This window comes from Rasamsonia byssochlamydoides (assembly GCF_041956645.1).
Source record: "Rasamsonia byssochlamydoides strain NRRL 3658 unplaced genomic scaffold VTN77scaffold_4, whole genome shotgun sequence".
In the NCBI taxonomy this organism is placed as follows: domain Eukaryota; kingdom Fungi; phylum Ascomycota; class Eurotiomycetes; order Eurotiales; family Trichocomaceae; genus Rasamsonia; species Rasamsonia byssochlamydoides.
In genome coordinates, this window is record NW_027192387.1 from 306,022 (window position 1) to 326,712 (window position 20,691).

Below are 20,691 nucleotides of genomic sequence, written 5' to 3' on the forward strand. Positions count from 1 at the left end.
TGCAAGATCAGAACTTATCAGGTGTATTGAGATAAACGTCACGCACGCTCGGTTCTTCCCGGATCTCGTTGAGAAGTTCTTCGAGCTCTTGGATTTGCTCCTCGTCCTTCACCTTGACCATGGTGTCCTTATTGGGGTCCCAGATGATCTCGGACCGCTCGACTACAAGTCCCGTGGCTTTTGCGAGGGCTTCGCCCACGGCCTTTGTTTCCGACGCTTCGGTGAGTACCAGGAGCCGGCCCTCTTCGTCACTCTCCACGTCCGTTGCGCCCGCCTCAATGGCCGCGTCTAAATAATCGTCCGGGTTGAGTCCCTCCTTTTTCTCAAAGGTCACCCGTCCTTTCTTCTCAAACAGATACGTCGTCGGAGTTACGGTTCCTCCGTAATCCTTGATGATACAGCGAATGTCTTGGAGGACGCGGGCTTTCTGGTCCGTCATGCATTCTATCACGGCAGCAACAGACCCCGGCAGCATGGCTTCAATCGTCAGTGGCTCGAGAGCCTGTCCAGAAACAGTGATCCCCTGGCCACGGGCTATGGACGCCTCAATTGACGCTTTTGGCATCTGAGCTTGCTTCGCTTTTTGGATCGCGAGTTCCAGACGGGGGTTGAACTTGGGGTCAGGACCCCACACTGCCAGTGGTTAGAATTGAAATCGTCAGAATTGAAAAAACACAGGATATTATCCCGGAAGAAGGACTTACTCTGTGACGCGTTGATGATTTCCTTGGTCAGGATCTGGCGCTCCTTGCTTTTCGCCTTGTCATTCTTGGCCTTGTCATGTTTGATCTGGGACCATCGGTTGTGCCCCGACAACAACACTGCTGATGTACTGAAGCTGTGGCAAGCGTCGCAGACCCATTGAGAAGCAAATTTGGGTCGCCGTGCCAGCCTCGATCCAAACGCCGTTGCCATTGCCAGTATGGACTTATTTGCAGAGTTGATAGTATGTATGTATACAGTACATACAAATAGTCGTGCGGGTTTTCATCTACTCCAGCTTGATACGGATAGATAGAAGAGGCGATTCGGGCCGAGTATTATCCGCTCCGCAACATACTCCGCAACTTAAATATACTCCGTACGGTAGTGGCCAACATCGCGAATCGCGAGTTGCGCAGTTCCAACAATTCGGATCGCAGACGAACGAGCAGCAGTTACTCGAAAGCCCCATCTTTCGAGTAGCATTCTGCATTTGAAGAAATCAGTTTTGCAATGTCGACCCCCGGGGCCGCGACGGCAGCGTCTGCAGGTTCAGACAATAGTAATGCGACGCCGCGCGCCGAACTTGATGTCTCCAAGCTCCATGCGCTCCCTTCCGAACAGCAGGATCTCTACCTTCTGACGTTTACGTCTGATCTGGTCCAGCATGTATCCAGCCTGTCGAAGGCGGAGATTGCGACCCAACAGACTTTCCTGAAACAGGAGTTGTTCAAGATCCTCAACCTTACCTCCCCCACGATCACTAGAGTCATCCGCAACAACCTGGGGAAATGTTTTGGCGCAATACTGGGAAAGGGGGATCGGGTGTTGCTTTTCGACACGATCAACGAGCTGCTGGCCATTGTCAATGCTGGCAAGAGCACGGAACTCAAGACGAAATTCGCCGCAGCGCACTGTTTGGGAGAGATCTTTACGACTGCTGGCGGGAGCGCAGCCAGTCAGTCGGGTGCGACCGTGTCCAGCCTGCTGAAATTATTGAAGGCTTCTAGTAACTATACCGGCCTTCGGGGCTCGATTTTCTCGGCGGTACGGAAGGTCGTTACCGGAATCGGGCAGCCCATCGACGAGTCAACGGCGCGAGATATATGGAAACAAGCTCGGAATGCCGCTCCCAGTGACAAGTCGACCCTTGTCCAGATCAACGCCTGTCGATGCCTTGAGGCGTTGATAAAGACGACGTCCTACTTCGATAACTTGACTGATTTCGATAATCTCAAGACGGTCATCTGGAAAGTTATTGACAGCCCTGTCGCTCCGGTCAGGCATGCTGCTGCCTCCTGTTTGGCCAGGGCCCTGGTCAAAGGCTATTCTCCACAGATGGGACCTGAGTCCGGTTCGAAATCCAAGAAGCAGAAGAGGCAGTCGAAGAAGCCGGCTCCCAAAGGGGCCAGCGCCGATGAGGGCGAAGTCGAGGAACCACCGGAGTCGCCGGTTACAAAGAAGGCTGAGTCGGGTCTGTCTTTCACGTTGCCTGACCTCCTCAACCAATTGTCAACGCAGTACCTGCGAAGCTCGACTGGTAATCGCGCCCGGGCAGGTATTGCCGTGTGCTACAAGTACATTATACGGAACCTTGGTGAGAACGTTGTGGAAGAACGATATAGCCAGATCGCGTCTCACCTCCTATTTCACCTGCTCAACCATCCAACTGTCACATACAATCGTTTTCGCCTCCTCATGACCAGAAAGTTCATTAAGAACATCCTCGAAGATACAGTGGGCCGCGAGTCGCTCCGGGAGAACAGTCAGTTGAATGCTGCTAAATGGTTGATCAACGATGTCCTCAAGGACTACCCCCAAGTCATCCAGGAACGTCGTGAGCCTAGCAAACACACTCTGGCTAGCGCCCTGAGTGCCTTGTCCTCATTGATCTCATCTCTGGGTTCAGCTGTTGGGGTTCTTGCCGAGAGCTGCCGCGAAGCTCTGCTTCAAGTCCTTCCACATCCCAGCTATACTGTGCAGATTCACACGGCCCAATGTCTGCGCAATTTCGTCCTTGCTTGCCCCAATCAGCTTCTATCGTGTGTGACTATCTGTTTGAACAGCCTGAACAGAGAGATAGGTCAATTATCTACACCACGACAGTCACCGCGGCGCTGCCTCGGCTTTGCGAATGGACTTGCGGCCATGCTGGGCACGTCCCGTCTTCAGCCGCTCTATGGGTCTGTCGATGTCTTCGCACGCGTCTTGTCGCAGGCGACCGAACTTCTCAAAAACAGCAGTAGCTCTGAACTCCGTGTTGCGAGCACGCAGATCCAGGTTGCGTGGATCTTGATTGGAGGACTGATGCCCCTAGGGCCCAGCTTCGTCAAGATTCACTTGTCTCAGTTGATGCTGTTGTGGAAGAACGCGCTACCAAAACCACTCGGGAAGGAAAATATTGCCCAGCGTGGCACCTTAGAGACAAGCTTTCTAGCGCACGTCCGGGAATGCGCTTTGGGCTCAATGCTCGTCTTTCTTGAATTCAACAGCAAATTGGTGACGGCGGATGGCGCAAGGCGGATTGCAGCCATGCTGCAGAACACGATAGCATTTCTTGATGGCATTCCTCCGCAGAAATCACCTGATGATATCTCTCAGCGACTCTTCCCCTCCTTGCAGTTGCATGATTTCGTTGTCATGGTCCGTCGTCGCGTTCTCCAGTGCTTCTCTAAACTGGTTAAACTTAACCATCCCGGCCATACCGAGATCATGTCTCAATCGAACCTCCTCAGTCTTGCGATCTCCTCCTTTGCCGACCCTGAGGTAACTCACGCCAGTCCCGTAGAGAGCTCGATCGCTGCTTCAACAGGACAATTTGAAAGTCTATGGGATTTGTGGGATAACTTCGGTTTCGGAATCACTGGTCTTGCCCGTGAATACGTCAGTCAAACACTTACTGGGAAACGTGACAAAGGAAATACGACGTGGTTTGCAGCTGAATCGACAGACCAGGAAATCGATGATATCGTAAGCTTCAACTTTCTCCATCAGGGATGAATTCTAAACTGACTCTTGCAGTTGAACTTCCCGGTTTGTCAGGCCAGTGAGCATGACTCAGTTCTTCTTTACTGCGAGAGAGACAGGACTGCGAGCTCGTACGCCGATCCACCCGTTACAGAAGTTGTCAATGCCGCCGTAGATCTTTTTGCTCTCGCTTTCCCCCTGCAAACACCGAAAGTCCAGGAAAGTAGCGTGGAGCAGATCGCTACTCTTTTGTCCTCTAATATTTTGCAAAGAAATCCCGGACGCAAGGCTGCTATGACGGTCAACATTGCGGTGGCCCTGTTGCACGCTCTCAAAGTCGCCGTTAAAGAGACCGCCTCTCTGCCAGGAAATGTTGATTCTTCAGCGGAAAGGATAATACAAGAACTTCTACAGGCAAGTACGCATTAGCATGTCATGGAGAATTTCCATCTAACGGTTTCTAGAAATTCACTATTGATCCTGACCCTGTCGTCCGTACAATTGGCTTCGAAGCGCTCGGTAGGCTTTGCAACTGCGCTGGAAACGCCTTCACAAATGCCCAGATCAATTGGATTGTTGATACCATTGTTGAAAATCGCGAGCCCAACACTCGTGCAGGATGCGCAGCTGCCCTGGGCTGCATTCACTCCCAAGTTGGTGGCATGGCCGCTGGTTTCCATTTGAAGACCATCGTGGGGGTCTTGATGTCCCTATGCAATGATCCCCATCCCGTTGTCCATTTCTGGGCTCTTGATGGCCTGGAGAGAGTGGCTGCGTCTGCCGGACTGACTTTTTCACCCTATGTGTCCAGTTCGTTGGGAATGCTGGCACAGCTCTACATCGCCGACACCCATAACGAGGAAGCGGCATCACTAGCGACTTCTAATATTGAGATGATCTTCCCCACGCCGTTCGTCATCAGCTGTTGTGTGGATTCGCTCATCAATGTTCTTGGCCCAGACTTACAGGACATTGCGAAGACCCGCAATCTCATATTGACTCTGGTCCGACAGTTTCAGCTGGAAGAAAATCCGGCAATGGTTACTCAGAGTTCTAGATGCTTGGATCATCTATCTTTATATGCTCCGTCCCACGTGGACTTTGCAGCTTATGTCAAACGTCTTCAGAAAGAACTCTCCTCGCGGAGCCCACTGATGCGGGAGGCCGCCATTCGTGGACTGAGCAACCTCATGAAGCGTGACGCTGAGTTAGTTATCCAGACCGCGACACCCACCCTGGAGGATGAAATATGGCTTGCCTTTGATGATGATCCAGAATCCGAGTCTCTGAGGAGCCTGATCCGAAACTGGTTGCAACAGACTGCCCTCTCCCACACAGAGCTCTGGGTCCAACGGTTCCAAAAAGTTTTGACCAAGACTCGAACGAAGGCAGAAGATAAGAAGCCAGTTCAGGCAGCTGCTGCTCCGGAACTTCCTGATGATGAGGTTGCCGGCTTCGCAACGGCGGTTGCAGGCGCTGAACAGGAGGACTCGGGGAATGATGCCACAGCTGGACAAGAGTTGCTCAAGTGGCAGACTCGCAATTTCGCCATGAGTTGTCTCAGTGAGCTGCTATCCATTGTTAACGATAAGATATTACCGGACCAGACCATCCCCGCCGAAGCTGCTCTTCAACATAAAGTGGGGGACATTATTCGGATGGCGTTCTCTGCCTCTACGGCAAATGTGGTAGAGTTACGAGTCTGGGGTCTGAAGATTCTAGATCAAGTTTTGAAGGTTCGTTTCACTCTTTTGCCATGCATTCACTATACAGGACTGATGAATTTCTTTTTTAAAAAAAAGATGTTTGGTAAAACTCCGGATCCAGACTTTTCCGAAGCGTCTCTCCTTGAGCAATATCAAGCACAGATCGGTTCGGCCCTAACTCCAGCATTTGCGGCGGATTCCTCACCGGACCTTGCGTCGGAAGCTATCAACGTCTGTGCAACTTTTGTAGCGGCGGGCATAGTGACGAATGTTGACCGGATGGGAAGAATATTCAAGCTGCTGGTAGTTGGCCTGGAGAACTTTGCAAGTAAGTATCCTCGACTTATTCAGTATTCTTAACTTCCGTTACGACTCTTACTAATTCCGCCTAGAAAATCCCGAGACCACTGAGATTGGAGATCTCAAAGGCCTTAACTCGAATGCGAGAGTTATGGTCAAAATGGCGCTGTTTTCCGCTTGGGCCCGATTGCAGATGGCTAGCATGGAGCAAGAATATCTGGTTGCGGTGGTTCAGCCTTACACGTCTATGCTTACGCCGCTGTGGCTCTCCTCTCTCCAGGAATATGCACGCCTGCGATTCGAGCCGGATATCTCTGGTAGTTTGGGCACACCACAGTCTGGTAATCTCGACGAAGTCTACGCGGCATTGAACAGAGAGACGCTGCTCAAGGTATGTCTGCGCCAGCTGCGAGATATGACCGTTATTAGGCTAATTCATCGTCTACAGTTTTACCAAGACTCGTGGTTAAATCTCGTCGATGCAATTGCCAGTCTCGTCGAGAAGGACAGTGAACTAGTCTTTGAGGCGCTGGACAACAAATCCAAGCCTGTAGGCGCCCAAGAGGCGGAAGGCGATGAGGGCAGTCTGGTGAATGGTGAAGGCAAGGGCCATGATATCAATTATCGGGATGAACCGGTGGCGTTCTTCTTTGTCCTTTTTGGTCTGGCGTTTGAAGCGCTAGTGGACCAGTCAGTTTCGCCGGCCCAAAGGCTGGAGATTCTCCAAGCGCTCAAGAGAATACTGCGACCAGTGGTTTCTGGCAACGCTGTCTACCAGGACGCGGTCTTCTCAGAGACCATGGACACGCTCGACCGTCTCGTTCTCACGGAGGGCTATAATATCCAGACTGTCATCGTCGAAACAGCGAGGAATCTATCTCTGGACCATCCGTCTGCCAAAGCTGGTCAAGATCGCAGCGAGAATTTATCTGACGACATTGAGCAGCTCTTCGAGCTCACGAGAAACATCATTCTCGTCCTAGCAGGTCTCCTGCCCAATCTGAGCGACGCGACCTCCCATACACGCTTCAACGTGAGCTCTGATGAGCCTCTGTCACTCATCCAGCTTGCATTATCCTCTCTCGTCGATGTTGCCTCCATATTCCCCTCGATCATTCGCCATGACCTCCATGCATGTATCTTGCACATTTTCAGTACTATCCTCGCCACTGGGATCTGTCAAGCCGAGGTTGTGCCTCAGGCGCTCCCAATATTCCGGAGATTTATTCAGGGAATGAGTTCTCAAGAGGAACCACCCTCAGAAGCGGTGACTCTGCAGTTGCGTGGCTGCCTGACTCGCTTCCTGAACACACTCACTATCGCGCAGCGACGGGAGTCCGAAACCTCTCTCCCTTGCGCCAAAAATACCCTTCTGGCAATCACCATCGTCCTTACGACAAGCAGCCATGCTATTCCGCCTCAGGATCCGGTCATCCCCCGGGTTCTTAACGAATTCCTTGACTGTCTCCAAGACGTCGGGCTCGCCAGCGTCGCTGCAGGATGTATCCGCTCGATGCTACTCACTCCGGCGCCGCGCTCACCCACCGACGAAGTCATTGCTCGGTACCTCCTGCCCCGACTCATCGCCTTTGTGACAGGCGTTCCCGATAGCAACGGCGATGTCCCCATCGACCCCGAGAACACGCGCACCTCGATCGCACATACGCTCGTATCCTTCACCGCGTCGATCCCGCGCACCAGACTCCCCACCGCCCTGCCCCTGATCGTCTCTGCTCTTCTTTCCCGCGCAAAACGCGAAGGATCACCCGTGTACAAGGAGACTGCCTCCCGCCTCGTGGAAGTCGCGACGATCGACCAGCCCCTGTTCCGCTCCATTGTAGCCACGAGCATGACGCCGGAGCAGAAGGCGCTGATGGAGGAAATCCTCCGCAGCACCGAGACAACGAGTAGTACCAGCAGCAAGGCAGCTGGCAGGGGGGACTCGTCTGGTGTTGGTGTTAATGGACAGCAAGCTGCGCCGAGTATCGCGTTGCGAATGGACTTTTAGTCAGTTAAAAGCTAATTAGTTAGTTCTAAACTTTACATTATGGCTGACCTCCAGCTGTCTTCTGCGGTTGGGTCTTTGGAAGGAAGGAGATGGTTAGATGGGATTGTGTTTATTTTTCTTTCTTTTCTCTCTCTTTTTTTTTAAACGTCCTGGGGTATCACGGTATATACCTGGATACATAGATACGGTACGATCCATCCTACGCATGTCTTTTATTTATTATTATGATTATAATATATACATTCCCCATAATATATATATTTCATGATTCAGCAAAGACGGGGGGAAAAAAAAGGGTTTTCATTTCAGTTTACTGACAAGCAATATATTCAAACCATCCATGGCGTAATCTGACCAATTGCAGTCAATGACTCGTATTGTATCTCGTATATAAATAAATTATTGGCAACCGTTGAGGAGTGAGTTCTCGTCGGTACTGATATCTATCACAATTATATATAATATATGCAACCAATTCCACGTCTATAAATAACTCACTCTCACACTCAAGCCAGAGTATCAGGATAATATTCCTGTAATAGGCAGGTATTTCTTTGCATGCATGTCATCGTACAGAAAAGGGGAAAGGAAAAGGAAAAGGATAAGGAGAGAGAAGGACGAGGGGGCAAAGAAAAAGGGAAAGGGAAAATATGTACAATGAATGAGAGATAACTGTCCAGTGTCCGGGTGGAACTCTCTTTTTTGTTCTCTGTGAAAGAGGGAAAGAGGGGGTATGTATGGGGAGATTAGCAACCAAAAATACTACCTAGGTAACAATGGTAAGGTCACATTCATATCTAGCGAGGTATCGATCGATCGACTATCCCAACGATTCGGTAACGAGTGTACCGGAAAGAGACGGTTCGGTTTGAACGCCGACATTCTTGAGCGGTTCTGAGACTGCGGCTTCCGCTGCTGCAGCTTCCTTCATTTTCCGCGCGTGCGTGTGGACGGAATAGTACTTCAAGAAGAGGATGATCATGACTAGAGAAAAGATAGAAAAGAGGTAAGCATTTCGAAAATAGTCAGTCAGGAGAGGCTGGGCAGGGGACTTAACTGGCACTGGTGGCGATGGCGAGAGCTGCTCGTCTCGTCAAGATCCATCTTAGCCCCTCAACCTCGCTTTTCCCGTCGCTGTTCAAGGAAACGGTGATTTTGTAATTAAGCTCCTGGATCGCTGTGTCCAGACTCCGCTGCATCTCCTTTATCGTCATCCTGTGGTCGTTGAACATCTCTTTCAGGTCGTCGTTCAAGCTCGCCAGCTCTTGGTTCATGCGCTGCGAGAGAATGTCCACTTCGTGCTGCAGATGCGTCCGGGACGTCCGTTGCCGCTGAATCTCCGCATTCCGGGATGTCTGCATGGCCGACTGCAGCTCCGAACACGCTGCCTTGAACAGGTACTGCTCGTTCTCGATGTCCGACTTGGACGTCAGGGTCCGCCGGGCGAACTCGAGCTTCTCTTGCAGGATCCCCCGAATAGCCTTCATCAGCGTGACGGCTTGTGCCTCGCTGAAGCCGCCTTTCTCGAGATCTTTGACCAGGCTGTACGTGTCGAAATGGTGGACGTATGGAGGAGGGGCCAGGGGTGGCGTCCTGCGCCCCTCGGGACCGGAAACCCCCGACGGAGTCAATTGTGATGAAGGCGAAGGCATCTGTAAAACCGTGTCTAGCGGATTCTCCGTTTCGTCGTCTTCTGGTGCTTCGTGTTCTTCGTCCCTCTGTTCTGGAGGGGCTGTCTCGAAATCGTCCGCATTTTGAGACGCACTCTCTGACGGCTGCTCATCTGGGCTTTTGGCCGAGCTCGAATTAACTGAATTCAAACTTTTATTCGTCTCGGATTGGTCTTCCTTGGCAGAGTTCCTGGGATCTTGCGCCTGCGCTGGATCCCGCGAGGTCGGACCCCGCTGAGCCGGGGGGAAGACATCCTTGCCGGTCGAACCTGGGCCGGGCTGATTCGGTAGCGATGGTGGTGGCAATCGAGACTCATTAGCCGGTCCATAGCGTCGAGGATACGCGTCTTGATCGCATCGGCGACTGGAATGAAACCCGGCCGGCGACGCAGGACTGTTGTATGAAGTAGGTAAACGGAGGGATCGGGGCGTCGGTTCGCAAGACCGGACAGAGCGTAACAGGTTCGGGTAGAGGAAAAGGAGTCTAGGGGCTGCCATGGTGCGCTGATGGGCGACAGAAAGGATGAAGAGTCGGAGTCGACATGGGGAGAGTTGGGAGGTGAAAGTCGCGAATATGAATGAGGTCGTGACTTTTCTCCGCGGCGAGGCGAAGCGAACCGATGCTTGGATTCGTTCCCGACGCCGAGCTGTCGGGAAACGTGACGGTTGGCGCGGATCCCCCGCGGCCGCCGGCTGCTTTTGTCTAAATACTCCATACTCCGGATTTAAAGACCAACGACTAAAGAGATAGCCAGATCACATATTACGATCTATTCATCTATCCATATATAGTACAGAGTCCGAAATAATCTCTCAGGCTGCTAGCAGCCCGAAGAGCAGTTCCGTCCGCTTCCAGTACTCATGAGCCGCTTTCTGCAATGCCTCGATGATCTCATTGCTCTTTTCTATCTCATCCTGAAGTTTCTCAATAACGGTGTTCAGATTGGGTGCGTCACCGATCTCGACAGACAACGCATCTCGCAGGTAGAAGGCGTCAAACAACAGTTGGATTTTCCAATCTCGGGAATCGCTGCTGGCAGAGTTGTCCGGTTTTGACTGATTTTGTTCCGATCCATCCTCTGCTGCTTCCGAATTAACGACCTCTTTATCATTGGAATGGCTGGAGTCTTTCAGCTCTTCCAAAGCCGTCATAAAGGAGTCTGAAATAGTCCTGTTGAGCTTTTCCTTCACAACCCTCACGGAAGAAGGATTCCACAAATCTGGACCGAACTCCTCCATTGTTTCCGTGAGTCGTCGAAGAAATTGGAATGTGGACGGCAACGGTTGGACCGGTAGTTCCGGATCGCCTTCCCACAATGTACGGCCGGGGAGGTGACGGGCCGCCGTTCTTGAAGGTTGTAGTATCTTCAAAGGAGCCACCCGTGTCACGACGTCAGTAGCAAGGATGTCTTGCAACCCAGGCACGACTTCACCAGCGAAATCAAGATCCTCATCTTGAAAGAGATCAGTTGGAATCTCCCTTCGCAGGTCTCTGATCAACCGAAGCAGAAAAGCGGCTTTGTCGCTTCGATTGGACAAGCCGAACACCTCAGTCGTAGAGCCAAATGAAGATTGTAAATTCACGAGGGCTTGAGTAACGGCTGACCTCTGTTCTTGAAAGAGGAAGTGAGGATCGTCGTCGTTCAATACGGCCACCGGATCCACTGTCATATCCTCGCCTTCGTCTTCATCAAGGTTGTCCTCCCACTTGGCTTGCCGTAAGTCCTCAATTAGAGTTTTGGAGTGCTGAATTGTCACCAGCCACGAATGATAGGCTTTCAAAACAGCAGAAATTTTCGCATCATGACCCAGAAGGGTATCTACGACTGCCTGTTTAAAAGAGCCGGCACCACTCGAGTAGTCCATGGAGGTGAGAGAAGTGTTCCACAGTGATTGTGCGTGGCCGTGGTCTTCATTCTCCCAATTGCTAATTATAGATGCGACTTCCTGCCCTATGGACTCCAATCGTTTTGCCTGAGACTGTAAAATAGCTGTCAGCTGCCCGTTGAAGACATTCCTGATGCCTTCCAACACACTCAACGACGAATGCGTTGGGGTCGCCGGTGCAGCAGCCAGCCATATATCCAGCACCTTCTTTCGTAGTGAGATGACATCTGCAAAATCTGTGCGGTCCTTCAAACTTTCCTGGCAGCCTTTCGTAAAGCGCTCAAACGCCTGTTTGGACCAGTTCTTGATGCTCTTCTCGGCTTCTGATCTGGACACATCGCTTAATTTGATCCACGGCGTAAAGTTCCTAACGTCAGTGGCCACCCACCGCTCGAAGACATCGATATCCAGGTCATGTAAGTTCCGTATGTCCGCATCAGTCAAGAGTGGACGGGCCTGTAATTTTCCTAGAGCATCAGATAGCCGGCGGGAAAAGAGTATCTTTGTGCTTTGGAGGGTCCGGATGTATAAATTGAGTGTTTTCGAAATATTTTCTCCCGAGGAATCACTCTGCTCCAGCTGCTTCCCAATCACTTCCAGGCGGACCTGATGAAAATGGCGAATCACGTCAGCGGACGACATGCTGGTAGCCAAACAGAAAGCGGCCATCGACTCGATGATGTCCTCGGCTGTCGAATTGGCAGATCCCAGGCGTCGGTCGATTCTTCGAAGTATAGTTTTCCTCAGGGATACCAATTGTGTCCACAAAGCTTCCAAGAAAGGTGGAGCGTTGGGGTCCTGCGACAGCGTCTTATGAAGCAGTCTCGAAATAACCAGTAACTTCGAAACTAGAAGCAGAGAACCTTGCTTCCGGAGCAGTCTCGAGATCGAGGATGTACAACGATGAAGGAGGGCTAGTTGAGCGGCCAGAGCTCGGTCTTTGGCATCTGAAGCGCCTGTCAGCTAAGCGAGCCGAAATTGTTCGAAGAGGGCCATACCACTCCCTGCAGCATCATGCTTGAGACGATTGAGATGAGTCGACTTCTTATCTATCAGGTTCTTGTTGCATCTCCGTCCAATACCGGTCAGCTTTCCCTCCACATCTTGGATCTCCACGTTCATCTCAACAATCGTCTCTGCAGTCCCCAGCAAGTCGCGATATCTCGCTCTGAATGTTGACGAGAAAGGAAGTATTAGCAACGTGCAGAATACCATCCACTGAACTAGCTGCTTACCCAACTAAAGCTCGCAACTTCTCTTTGTTGCTTGCGATATCGCGTCGCAGCTCCTGCTCCAGCCGCCGCACCGTCGGGATCTGGTATTGAAATGCCTCCTTCCATGATTTCAGATTCTGCGGATCCGGCGTATCGGACGCCATCTTGAACAGATGGGCGCTATGCGGCCAGCCAGCGAACGCGGTGGATATCAATAAACAAGCTGGAGCAACGTGGTGTCAGGAACCAGCATGGCGCACGGGCCAGTTGAAGTTAGCTCCGCCGGAGTCACAACGAACTAAATCTACGAGTCACTTAGATGCGTCATTATCAGTGGCATATCAGCCCCGCTAGGAAAAAAAAGTTCCCCTCAAAAACCGAAATCAACCTTCGACTGTCACAATCCTTAACTACATAGCTTCTGGCATACTAAAATGCCTCTCATGGAGTCCGAACCAGCTGAAAAGGCGGATCCCCCGAAGCGGCTTCCATTTCCACCTCTCACCCGTTCCCATATCCTCCACTGCTCGTACCATTACTGGCATCCTCTGTATGTGTCAAGGAGAATTACCGCAATTTCTTCCATTCTATGACTGACGTTTCTGTCGCAGGTATCGCGCGATCACTCCTAAAGCCCGTCTCATTCCACTGAACGAGCCTTTCTTAACCTATCTACGTTCCGATAACATTGTCCTCCCTCCGGAGGACAACAGCCGAGCGACGCTTGCCGACGATGACAGCGGCGTCTACTCGTTTTCCGATTCAGATGGCGAAGAAGCAGCGGATCCATCTGCTGAGTGGCGCGAGATTCATGCTCAGATCAAGGCGACGATCGCGGAACTCGGAGGCAAAGTCACTCCTAAACTCAACTGGAGCGCCCCAAAAGATGCAACGTGGATTTCGGCGACGAACGACATGCAGTGCCGGACTGCCAACGATATTTACTTACTCCTAAAGAGCAGTGACTTTATCACGCATGATTTGGAGCACGCGTTCGATGACTGTGAGCCCGAGGCGGAGGCTGCATCTACGGAGTTACCAACGACAGAGTCTTCCCCCGAAACTCTCGACACCAAGACCATCCCCTATCATCTTGTTCTCCGGAAATATTTCAACCTCAATCCCTCGTTGGAGTTCCGCTGCTTTGTGCGCAACCGAAAACTCCTGTGCATGTGTCAGCGGGATCTGAACCACTTTGACTTCCTCTTCCCGCTGCGTGACTCATTCAGGGCTCGGATCCAATCCTTCTTCGACGAAAAGCTGAAAAACACATTTCCCGATCCCAACTTTGTCTTCGACGTTTACATTCCGCCGCCACACGAGCGAGTATGGCTCATCGATATCAATCCGTGGGCGATCAGGACAGACCCGCTGTTGTTCAGCTGGAAGGAAATACTAGAGATGAAGGACCCTACAGGCATCACGGAGGAGGAGTCTCTAGAAGAGGACGTCGTGAGACTTTCTCTTAACAACAACAACAACAACAACAACAACAACAACAACGGTCCTCATACCCACCAGCCATCCATAGAAGAAGAGAAAGACTCATCTTCTGATGAGACCGGCCCTTCGTTGCCGGAATTCCGCCTCGTCGAACGCGATGACCCAGAGGCTTACGCGTTCAGCACACCTCAATTCTCCGCCCACAAGTTACCAAAGGAAGTCGTTGACGCGTCCCGGGCTGGCCCTGGTGGGATGAAGGAGTTCATGGGTAAATGGCAGGAAATTTTAGAGAAACGGTTCCAGGAAGATCAAGAAGCGGGATCCAGTGATGAAGAATAAAAATATTCTAAAGAATCTCCTTGTGTTTTTTTCCGGCATTCGTGAAAGAAAGGACATCAATTGCTTAGCATAGATGGAGTTGGTTGGAACGGAACTTGCTAATTGTGTATTAATATGATATGGCATTACTTACCTAGGTAGTACTTTGATTTTGTGTTGATTCGACTAGCTGAATGATGAGGTGAACAAAACAAAGGCGACTTTCATCGTCCAGGAAGATTGAATTGAGCATTGTATAACACCTGACTATGCTGGCCCATCTAATTACAATTCTGAGAGAAGAAAAAAAATCAAATCAAAAACGTGGAGAAGATGGAAAAATACAGAAATATTCTACAGTTTATGCCTCTTCTCCCCACTGGCAATCTTCCGGAACTCTTCCTGCGGAATCCCAGCCTGGAACCGCTCCACGCCCATAAACGCCTCAAGCGCATTCTGGCGTTCCAAAATCTCCCGCTCCGGCCGACGGATAAGTTCCTTGATCTTGAGCAGACTGGTCTGGTTGAGGTGTGGCCCAAGACGGTCCTCGACCTCTTCGAGCACGAGCTTCAGGAACCCTTCCGAATCGTCTTCCTTCCCGGATGGGGGTGCGATGACCTTATTGACGAAGCCGGTTGCGACGAGCTCGTCGCAGGTGATCCGCTTGCTCATGATGAGGGCCTCGTTGGCCTTGGAGATTCCGAGCCGTTCGACAAAGGCACGCGAGGCGCCGCCCTCGGCGACCAGACCGAGAGATGAGAATGGGGTCAGGAGGAAGGTGTGCGGAGCGGCGTAGATGAAGTCGGCGAGGGCAATGAGAGCAGCGGATAACCCGACAACAGGGCCATTGAGGGCAACAACAAGGATCTTTGGGTGCATGTAGAAAGTCCTTGTGACGTCGACGTTGTTAGAAAAGAATGAGCGAACGAGGTCACGTCGATTAACGGTGCTGAGGGCACCATTGGCGGCGCCTGGACGGGCAGCAGTTACGTCCGCTCCACTAGGAGAGAAACACGTTAGATCGATGAGCAGCCAACAGGAAGGATAGAAGGATTGGAATCGTAAGCAAGGCATCACTTACGCAGAGAAGAATCGCCCAGTCGCCGTGAGGACGGTGATGAAGATGTCATCTCTCTTCTCCACTTCGCGGAGGTGGTCACCGAGTAGATAATACAGGTCTTGATTGAGGGCATTGAGCTTTGACGGGCGATTGATCTTGATGATGGCAATACGACCTTTGTAGGTCAGAGAGATAACATCCTGATCTGCCATGGTGAGAGAGAGATGATCAATAGTGTTGCTCTTGGCTGATATATTATTGACTGGCCCGCAGAAGGGCAGAACAGAGGCAGATAAACGTGTTCACCAAGAAATTATTTCGGGATCGACTAGAGAAAAACGAAATAATATACACAGTGACCTCCCACTGCGAAAGGAATCTCAGCATGTTATTCGTATTACTATTCACAGGGGCAAGTAGCTAAGGAACTCACATAGTACGGTACAAAGAAACTGGCTCTTTCCGAATTATCGGCCGCTCTATGCCTGTGAATATAGGAGAGAGAATTCAAACAGATAGTTCAGGCCAAATTGGCAAAAGGGAGATTATTGAGAGATTCAATCGATGTATGTATGTAAACACATACCAAGATGGAGTATCTATGTACCTAAGTACTCCGCACCTAGGTACTCTGTATAGTAATATCGAGCCGAGGTCCACCGGCTCCGAGCAGTCATTGTCACCCTCGTGATCTGATTCGCTGTCATGCACCTCAATCACGTGGTGAGCATCAGTTCGTTGTCTGCGGGCGTTTGGCACGTTTGCACAACCCTATCGGATGCCATGCAATCCGCAAACACCGATTTCTAATAACGAACAGGTGAGGTCCAATTGCTGCTGCCAACAATCCCAAGTTCCAAACGGCCGCAGAGATTTATTCATTCATTCATTTCGCAGAATTTTCCCTCCGTCTGCTTTTTTTGCTGTCATTAATTGTATTTGAATCCGGTTTCAATTGATAAATTGACCTCCTGGCCGAAGGCCTCCGCGGGCATTCCTCGTACGATCTCCGCCGACTCGGTCCCGCACCGCCAGCAAGCAGAGAAAAGAGCAAGCTCTTCCAGCCCGGAGGGATAAAATAAAGCTTCGCTTTTCGCGACCCAATCGAGCAGAGGGCAAAGGCCATCCCATCCACAATGTCGTTTATCCTGCGAAAGCTGCAGGGTGGAAACCTTGAAGTTTTCAAGGTATGTTTCTTTGCTTGATATTTATTTTCTTTTTCGCCTTGTTTCTCTTAAAGGTTTCTTTTTTTTCAATTATCATCCTTTGACCGACGCGATACTGATATTTGAGCAATGTACAGTTCGGCATGTATATCCTCTTCCCCATCGGCTGGATGTACTACTTCGGGACGAACCTGGAAGACCGATTCTCCGTTCCCGGTTTCTGGCCTAGCGCCGAGCAATCGCACAAGATACCGGACTCGAAAGAGGAGATTGACCGCGAAATAGCGCGTATGCGCATGCGAGATGCCATTCTAAGGGAGAAGAGACGGGAACAAGAGGCTGTGGCGGCTGCTGGGACCGAGGAGGGAGCATGAGAATGCTTTCCCTTTTTTTCGGTACCAGTTCGTATGATTTCTTACTGTGTATTATTTTAGTTACGTTTTTCTTGGCTATTACTACTACTCTGGCATCATAGGAGTCGGTTATGTTTCATTGGGGTTGGCAACTTGACGCCTAGGGTGAAATCCCCTGATCTTCTTTTTATGACGCATGAACCTGTATGTAGTATGTATGTACTGTACATTTTATGAAGGGCGAAAGCAGGAAAAAAAAAGCTGAAATATCAATTCACCTCCACTCGTCCATAACCCAGTCAACAGAGTAATATGCGCTGTATGGTATCACGAAAAGACAAAGGAAAAAGAAAACAAGATAAATCTTTCCCATGATGCATCATTTGCCGGAATAGAACCCAAACAGTTGGTATCATAGAATGGAAAAATCAAGTCTCCCCTTGAACACCACTAAGCGCCTCGCTCAATTGCATAGAAAGCAGACGAGGTTAGGCTGTTATGCGAGAGAGAGAGAAAAGGACCGAATAAGACCGCAGGAAAAATGCAACCCTTTATGTCGCGAAATCCGTTCCAATGAATGACAGAGTGAAACGTTTGATATCAGTCACAGCTCTGCTAACGTTTCCACAGCCGTCGTCGCAGGGCCTTTGGCCGTCTCGTAGGCGACCTCGAGGCTGCTGGTGCCGCTACTTTTCAGGGCGGAACTTGCTGTTGAGAGATAATCAGAGATGCGCGAAGCATCACCCGCCAAGTAGTAATGGATACGGCCGTATATGGTAGCGACGTGATCTGGGAGGTAGATGTAGGCAGCTGCAAAGAACATGAAGAGGAGGCTCAGGACAATAGAATCTGTAAGATCGAGCTGCGTCAGCACGGCCCATATGTATGTACTTCAAAATTCGAGTCACGGGATATATGCGCCCGCTGTAAGCTTAACGCGTCTCGAGATTTGAAGTCAAGATTTTATACAATTGCAGCAGAATTGTAGGTCAGTTCGGGAAAGGGAACATACTGAAGATGAGCTTCTCCGTCGGCGTGAGCATGTACAATGCAAACGTGACTTCATACTGGTAATTCTTGAGACGGACCCATCGCACAAACGAGGTGACAATTGATGGCGGAGAAGGTGTTCGAGCCATGTCTGTTGATGCAGTGTCGCGCGAAAGGCCAGATGTCACACAGTGTATGCTATCTAGCTGTGCAAACGTCGCAAGAGGAAGAGATGGTCTATTACTCCGTACACAGTCTCCAGAGGAAAAGCAAAGGACTAAGAGAGCTGGAGAGAGCTGGAGATCGCCAGGGAATAGTGCCTGTGATCAGCGGTTACCTCTGAAGCTCTGACGTTCTGGTGCCCACAACGGCTTTCCCCGCTAGATTAGGTACTTTTAGAGGGGCAGGTCGAAGGAAGGGGAAAAAGGGGACTTTTGGCCGCTAGCTGTTCTTGTAGAGGAGCAAATGAGCTCTCGAGAAACGGCTACCGATGCAGCAATCTAATCCATAACCTGGATGCAATTGAGCTTGGCTTTAAATAAGCAGTTAATATGAAGAATTTACGGAGTACTCTGTACTTTTCCATTCGAGGACTTCTATGGAGTTCAGTACGGAGTACGGTGTACTTTCTACTGCCTGCAGCCTCTCTATCAGGATGCCCCATGGAACAGGTAATTAATAGTGCAGCGCATCGACCAGGTCCTCCACCAGCCACACCCAATGCGGGAGAGAAGAATGGCGTGTCGCACTATTCACGGGATCCACGGCGGAATATCGCCCATGTGAATTAAATTTCCCATTTTAATTTCTGACAGTCTCCGAGGCTGAGTGTCCACAAAAGGAGACGCATCTGAGTCTCCTTTGTGCTAAGCTTGTGGAGCACGCCGTTTCATCCTCAAACAAGTCACATGTCAAGATCCCATATCTGTTTCGCTTCAGGATTAAATTAGAAATTGCCGACATGACAAGATGTCATGGAAGTACGGAGTAATCTTTAATATTACTATACATAGCTTTTCTTTCGTAAGCATGATATACTCCATAAACATGTGAGTACTCCGTTTGGAGTACATAATGTTGGCTTTGCATGAAGCTTATATTTTGGGTATGGTTGAGAAGAAACGCATTCGAAGATTCTGGGGAAGAGGAATTTAAAAGACAAGAGCTGCCTGTAGCAGAAGAGACATATTACCTCTGTCGAAAATGTCACGCGACACTACTTTGAGTTGAATATGAAATGCTCCTTCCATATTGAAGTTGCTGAACTGAATAGGTACCTCCCTCCCTAGGTACAGTACAATATCGTACCTTCCTTCCTAGTGTAGCCATTGATCAGTCATCTTTCCCTTCCATATCTCTTTTTCTTCGTTTCCTTCTCCCATCTCTGTTCTGGTCTCTACCTGGGGCAGAAGCTGCCAAAATGGAATTAAAGTGCCCATCCTTTACTGGAATGGGGACGGCCAGATGCCAAGAAATGTCTTCCCCGTTCCAGCACGAGCTTCAAGCATAAACCACCTTCATTATCGCATCCAGACTCGATCTCCCCTTAAAGTGAAGGCCTCAGGGCCGTTCCTTTTCGCGGTGAGGAATTTACAGCCGGACGTGATCGATGTAGGACATATTTGGTCCGTGGGGACAGCGAATCTATTTTTTTCCCCATCGCGTTGATCGACTCCGTATCTAACTACCCGATCTTGACGCTCGAAACATTAACGGACCGGCTAATGTGATTCACGATGGTTCCTCGTTCGAATTCATTTTGGAGCTCAATGATGGCGATAAGTCATCTCTTCAATGGATCTCGCTTAGTACGGTGTTTCTCGACCTCGAGGATTCTTGCGGCCAAGCAGTTGCCCCCCCGGCCTAAACTCGATGACAAGGATCTCACGATATCCTACGTGAAGGGATCTGGTCCCGGGGGTCAAAAAATTGTATGAACCATTCTTTTTTCCTTTGATCACTGCTATTTGTTTCTATACAATTATCAATGTCTTTCTTTTTCCCATTTTCTTTCCCTGCATTCTGCTGGTGGAAATGCCAACATCATTGACCAGTGCCTTTTGATCTGTTTGCAAATATCCAAGTCTGTTGTCCCATATTTTGAATGGTCTCTACTTGAGTTCATGAAAGAACAATCTGCTCCCTGAGACACTCGCTTTGTGAACTCTTTATGTTCAACCAATCATGACTGAGAAGATTTGATATACGTTTCACCGCTACCACTTTCAATACCACACTCGTACCAAACCCAAACCAGATATCAGATTTTGGACATCAGGTTGGCTGACATCCATCTTCTGCACTTTTTCGCCTTTATCGGTCTTTCAGAACAAAACCAACTCCGCCGTGCAAATCATCCACAAACCAACCGGCATCGTCGTCAAGTCACAGGCGACCCGCTCGCGATCTCAGAACGAGAAGATCGCCCGCGAACTCCTAGCCGAAAAAGTCGAGTTTCTAGAGAAAGGCGACCAGAGCCGCCTAGCCATCAAGAGGAAGTTGGAGCAGAGGCGGAAAGCGAGCAGGGCCAAGAAGAGTCGACGAAAGTATCGTGCGTTGGAAGAGGCCAAGCGGAAAGAGAGGGAGGGGTTGGAGGCTGAGAAGGAGGAGGAGGGGGAGGAATTGGAGCAGGAAGGATCTGAGCAGGAGGGATCTAAACAGGAATGGCATGGTCCAAATCAGCAAACAAATCAACAACAGACATGACCTAAGTGGTCGCTGATGGATGAAAATGAAAAATGTCTATATGTACACTATAGTGCATCGCATGGAAAGGAGTTCATGATTTATAGAAGAGAAACAGAAACGAAACATAGCATGACCTTGAAGCTGAGCTCTCTCTCCTATTTACTAGGCAGGACACACAATCAAGAGACATTTTTTACTCCTTTTTTTTTCTCGCCCTCT

The 20,691-nt window shown here is 50.1% G+C and overlaps 9 protein-coding genes across 9 annotated transcripts; 4 read left to right on the forward strand and 5 right to left on the reverse strand.

The window, feature by feature from the left end:
• Positions 1-7: 7 nt before the first annotated feature.
• Positions 8-915, reverse strand: VTN77DRAFT_5455 (uncharacterized protein; the record flags this gene model as incomplete). The annotated part of the gene is made up of 2 exons (XM_069421626.1): positions 8-633; positions 705-915. The coding sequence occupies 2 exons, from the start codon at positions 913-915 to the stop codon at positions 8-10; spliced, it is 837 nt and encodes a 278-aa protein (XP_069281610.1).
• A 300-nt stretch (positions 916-1,215) lies between these two features.
• VTN77DRAFT_5456 (uncharacterized protein) lies at positions 1,216-7,683 on the forward strand (the record flags this gene model as incomplete). The annotated part of the gene is made up of 6 exons (XM_069421627.1): positions 1,216-3,672; positions 3,724-4,083; positions 4,134-5,405; positions 5,472-5,703; positions 5,768-6,066; positions 6,124-7,683. 6 exons carry the CDS (start codon positions 1,216-1,218, stop codon positions 7,681-7,683), a joined length of 6,180 nt encoding a protein of 2,059 aa, XP_069281611.1.
• Positions 7,684-8,503: 820 nt separating this feature from the next.
• On the reverse strand, positions 8,504-9,851 carry VTN77DRAFT_5457 (uncharacterized protein; the record flags this gene model as incomplete). The annotated part of the gene is made up of 2 exons (XM_069421628.1): positions 8,504-8,667; positions 8,741-9,851. 2 exons carry the CDS (start codon positions 9,849-9,851, stop codon positions 8,504-8,506), a joined length of 1,275 nt encoding a protein of 424 aa, XP_069281612.1.
• A 315-nt stretch (positions 9,852-10,166) lies between these two features.
• On the reverse strand, positions 10,167-12,618 carry VTN77DRAFT_5458 (uncharacterized protein; the record flags this gene model as incomplete). Its single annotated transcript, XM_069421629.1, has 3 exons — positions 10,167-12,187; positions 12,239-12,408; positions 12,476-12,618. The coding sequence occupies 3 exons, from the start codon at positions 12,616-12,618 to the stop codon at positions 10,167-10,169; spliced, it is 2,334 nt and encodes a 777-aa protein (XP_069281613.1).
• Positions 12,619-12,897: 279 nt separating this feature from the next.
• On the forward strand, positions 12,898-14,236 carry VTN77DRAFT_5459 (uncharacterized protein; the record flags this gene model as incomplete). Its single annotated transcript, XM_069421630.1, has 2 exons — positions 12,898-13,004; positions 13,066-14,236. The coding sequence occupies 2 exons, from the start codon at positions 12,898-12,900 to the stop codon at positions 14,234-14,236; spliced, it is 1,278 nt and encodes a 425-aa protein (XP_069281614.1).
• Positions 14,237-14,569: 333 nt separating this feature from the next.
• On the reverse strand, positions 14,570-15,487 carry VTN77DRAFT_5460 (uncharacterized protein; the record flags this gene model as incomplete). Its single annotated transcript, XM_069421632.1, has 2 exons — positions 14,570-15,215; positions 15,297-15,487. The coding sequence occupies 2 exons, from the start codon at positions 15,485-15,487 to the stop codon at positions 14,570-14,572; spliced, it is 837 nt and encodes a 278-aa protein (XP_069281615.1).
• Positions 15,488-16,411: 924 nt separating this feature from the next.
• VTN77DRAFT_5461 (uncharacterized protein) lies at positions 16,412-16,815 on the forward strand (the record flags this gene model as incomplete). Its single annotated transcript, XM_069421633.1, has 2 exons — positions 16,412-16,462; positions 16,579-16,815. The coding sequence occupies 2 exons, from the start codon at positions 16,412-16,414 to the stop codon at positions 16,813-16,815; spliced, it is 288 nt and encodes a 95-aa protein (XP_069281616.1).
• Positions 16,816-17,398: 583 nt separating this feature from the next.
• On the reverse strand, positions 17,399-17,933 carry VTN77DRAFT_5462 (uncharacterized protein; the record flags this gene model as incomplete). Its single annotated transcript, XM_069421634.1, has 2 exons — positions 17,399-17,643; positions 17,807-17,933. The coding sequence occupies 2 exons, from the start codon at positions 17,931-17,933 to the stop codon at positions 17,399-17,401; spliced, it is 372 nt and encodes a 123-aa protein (XP_069281617.1).
• A 1,623-nt stretch (positions 17,934-19,556) lies between these two features.
• VTN77DRAFT_5463 (uncharacterized protein) lies at positions 19,557-20,490 on the forward strand (the record flags this gene model as incomplete). The annotated part of the gene is made up of 2 exons (XM_069421635.1): positions 19,557-19,715; positions 20,113-20,490. The coding sequence occupies 2 exons, from the start codon at positions 19,557-19,559 to the stop codon at positions 20,488-20,490; spliced, it is 537 nt and encodes a 178-aa protein (XP_069281618.1).
• Between the last annotated feature and the right edge of the window lie 201 nt (positions 20,491-20,691).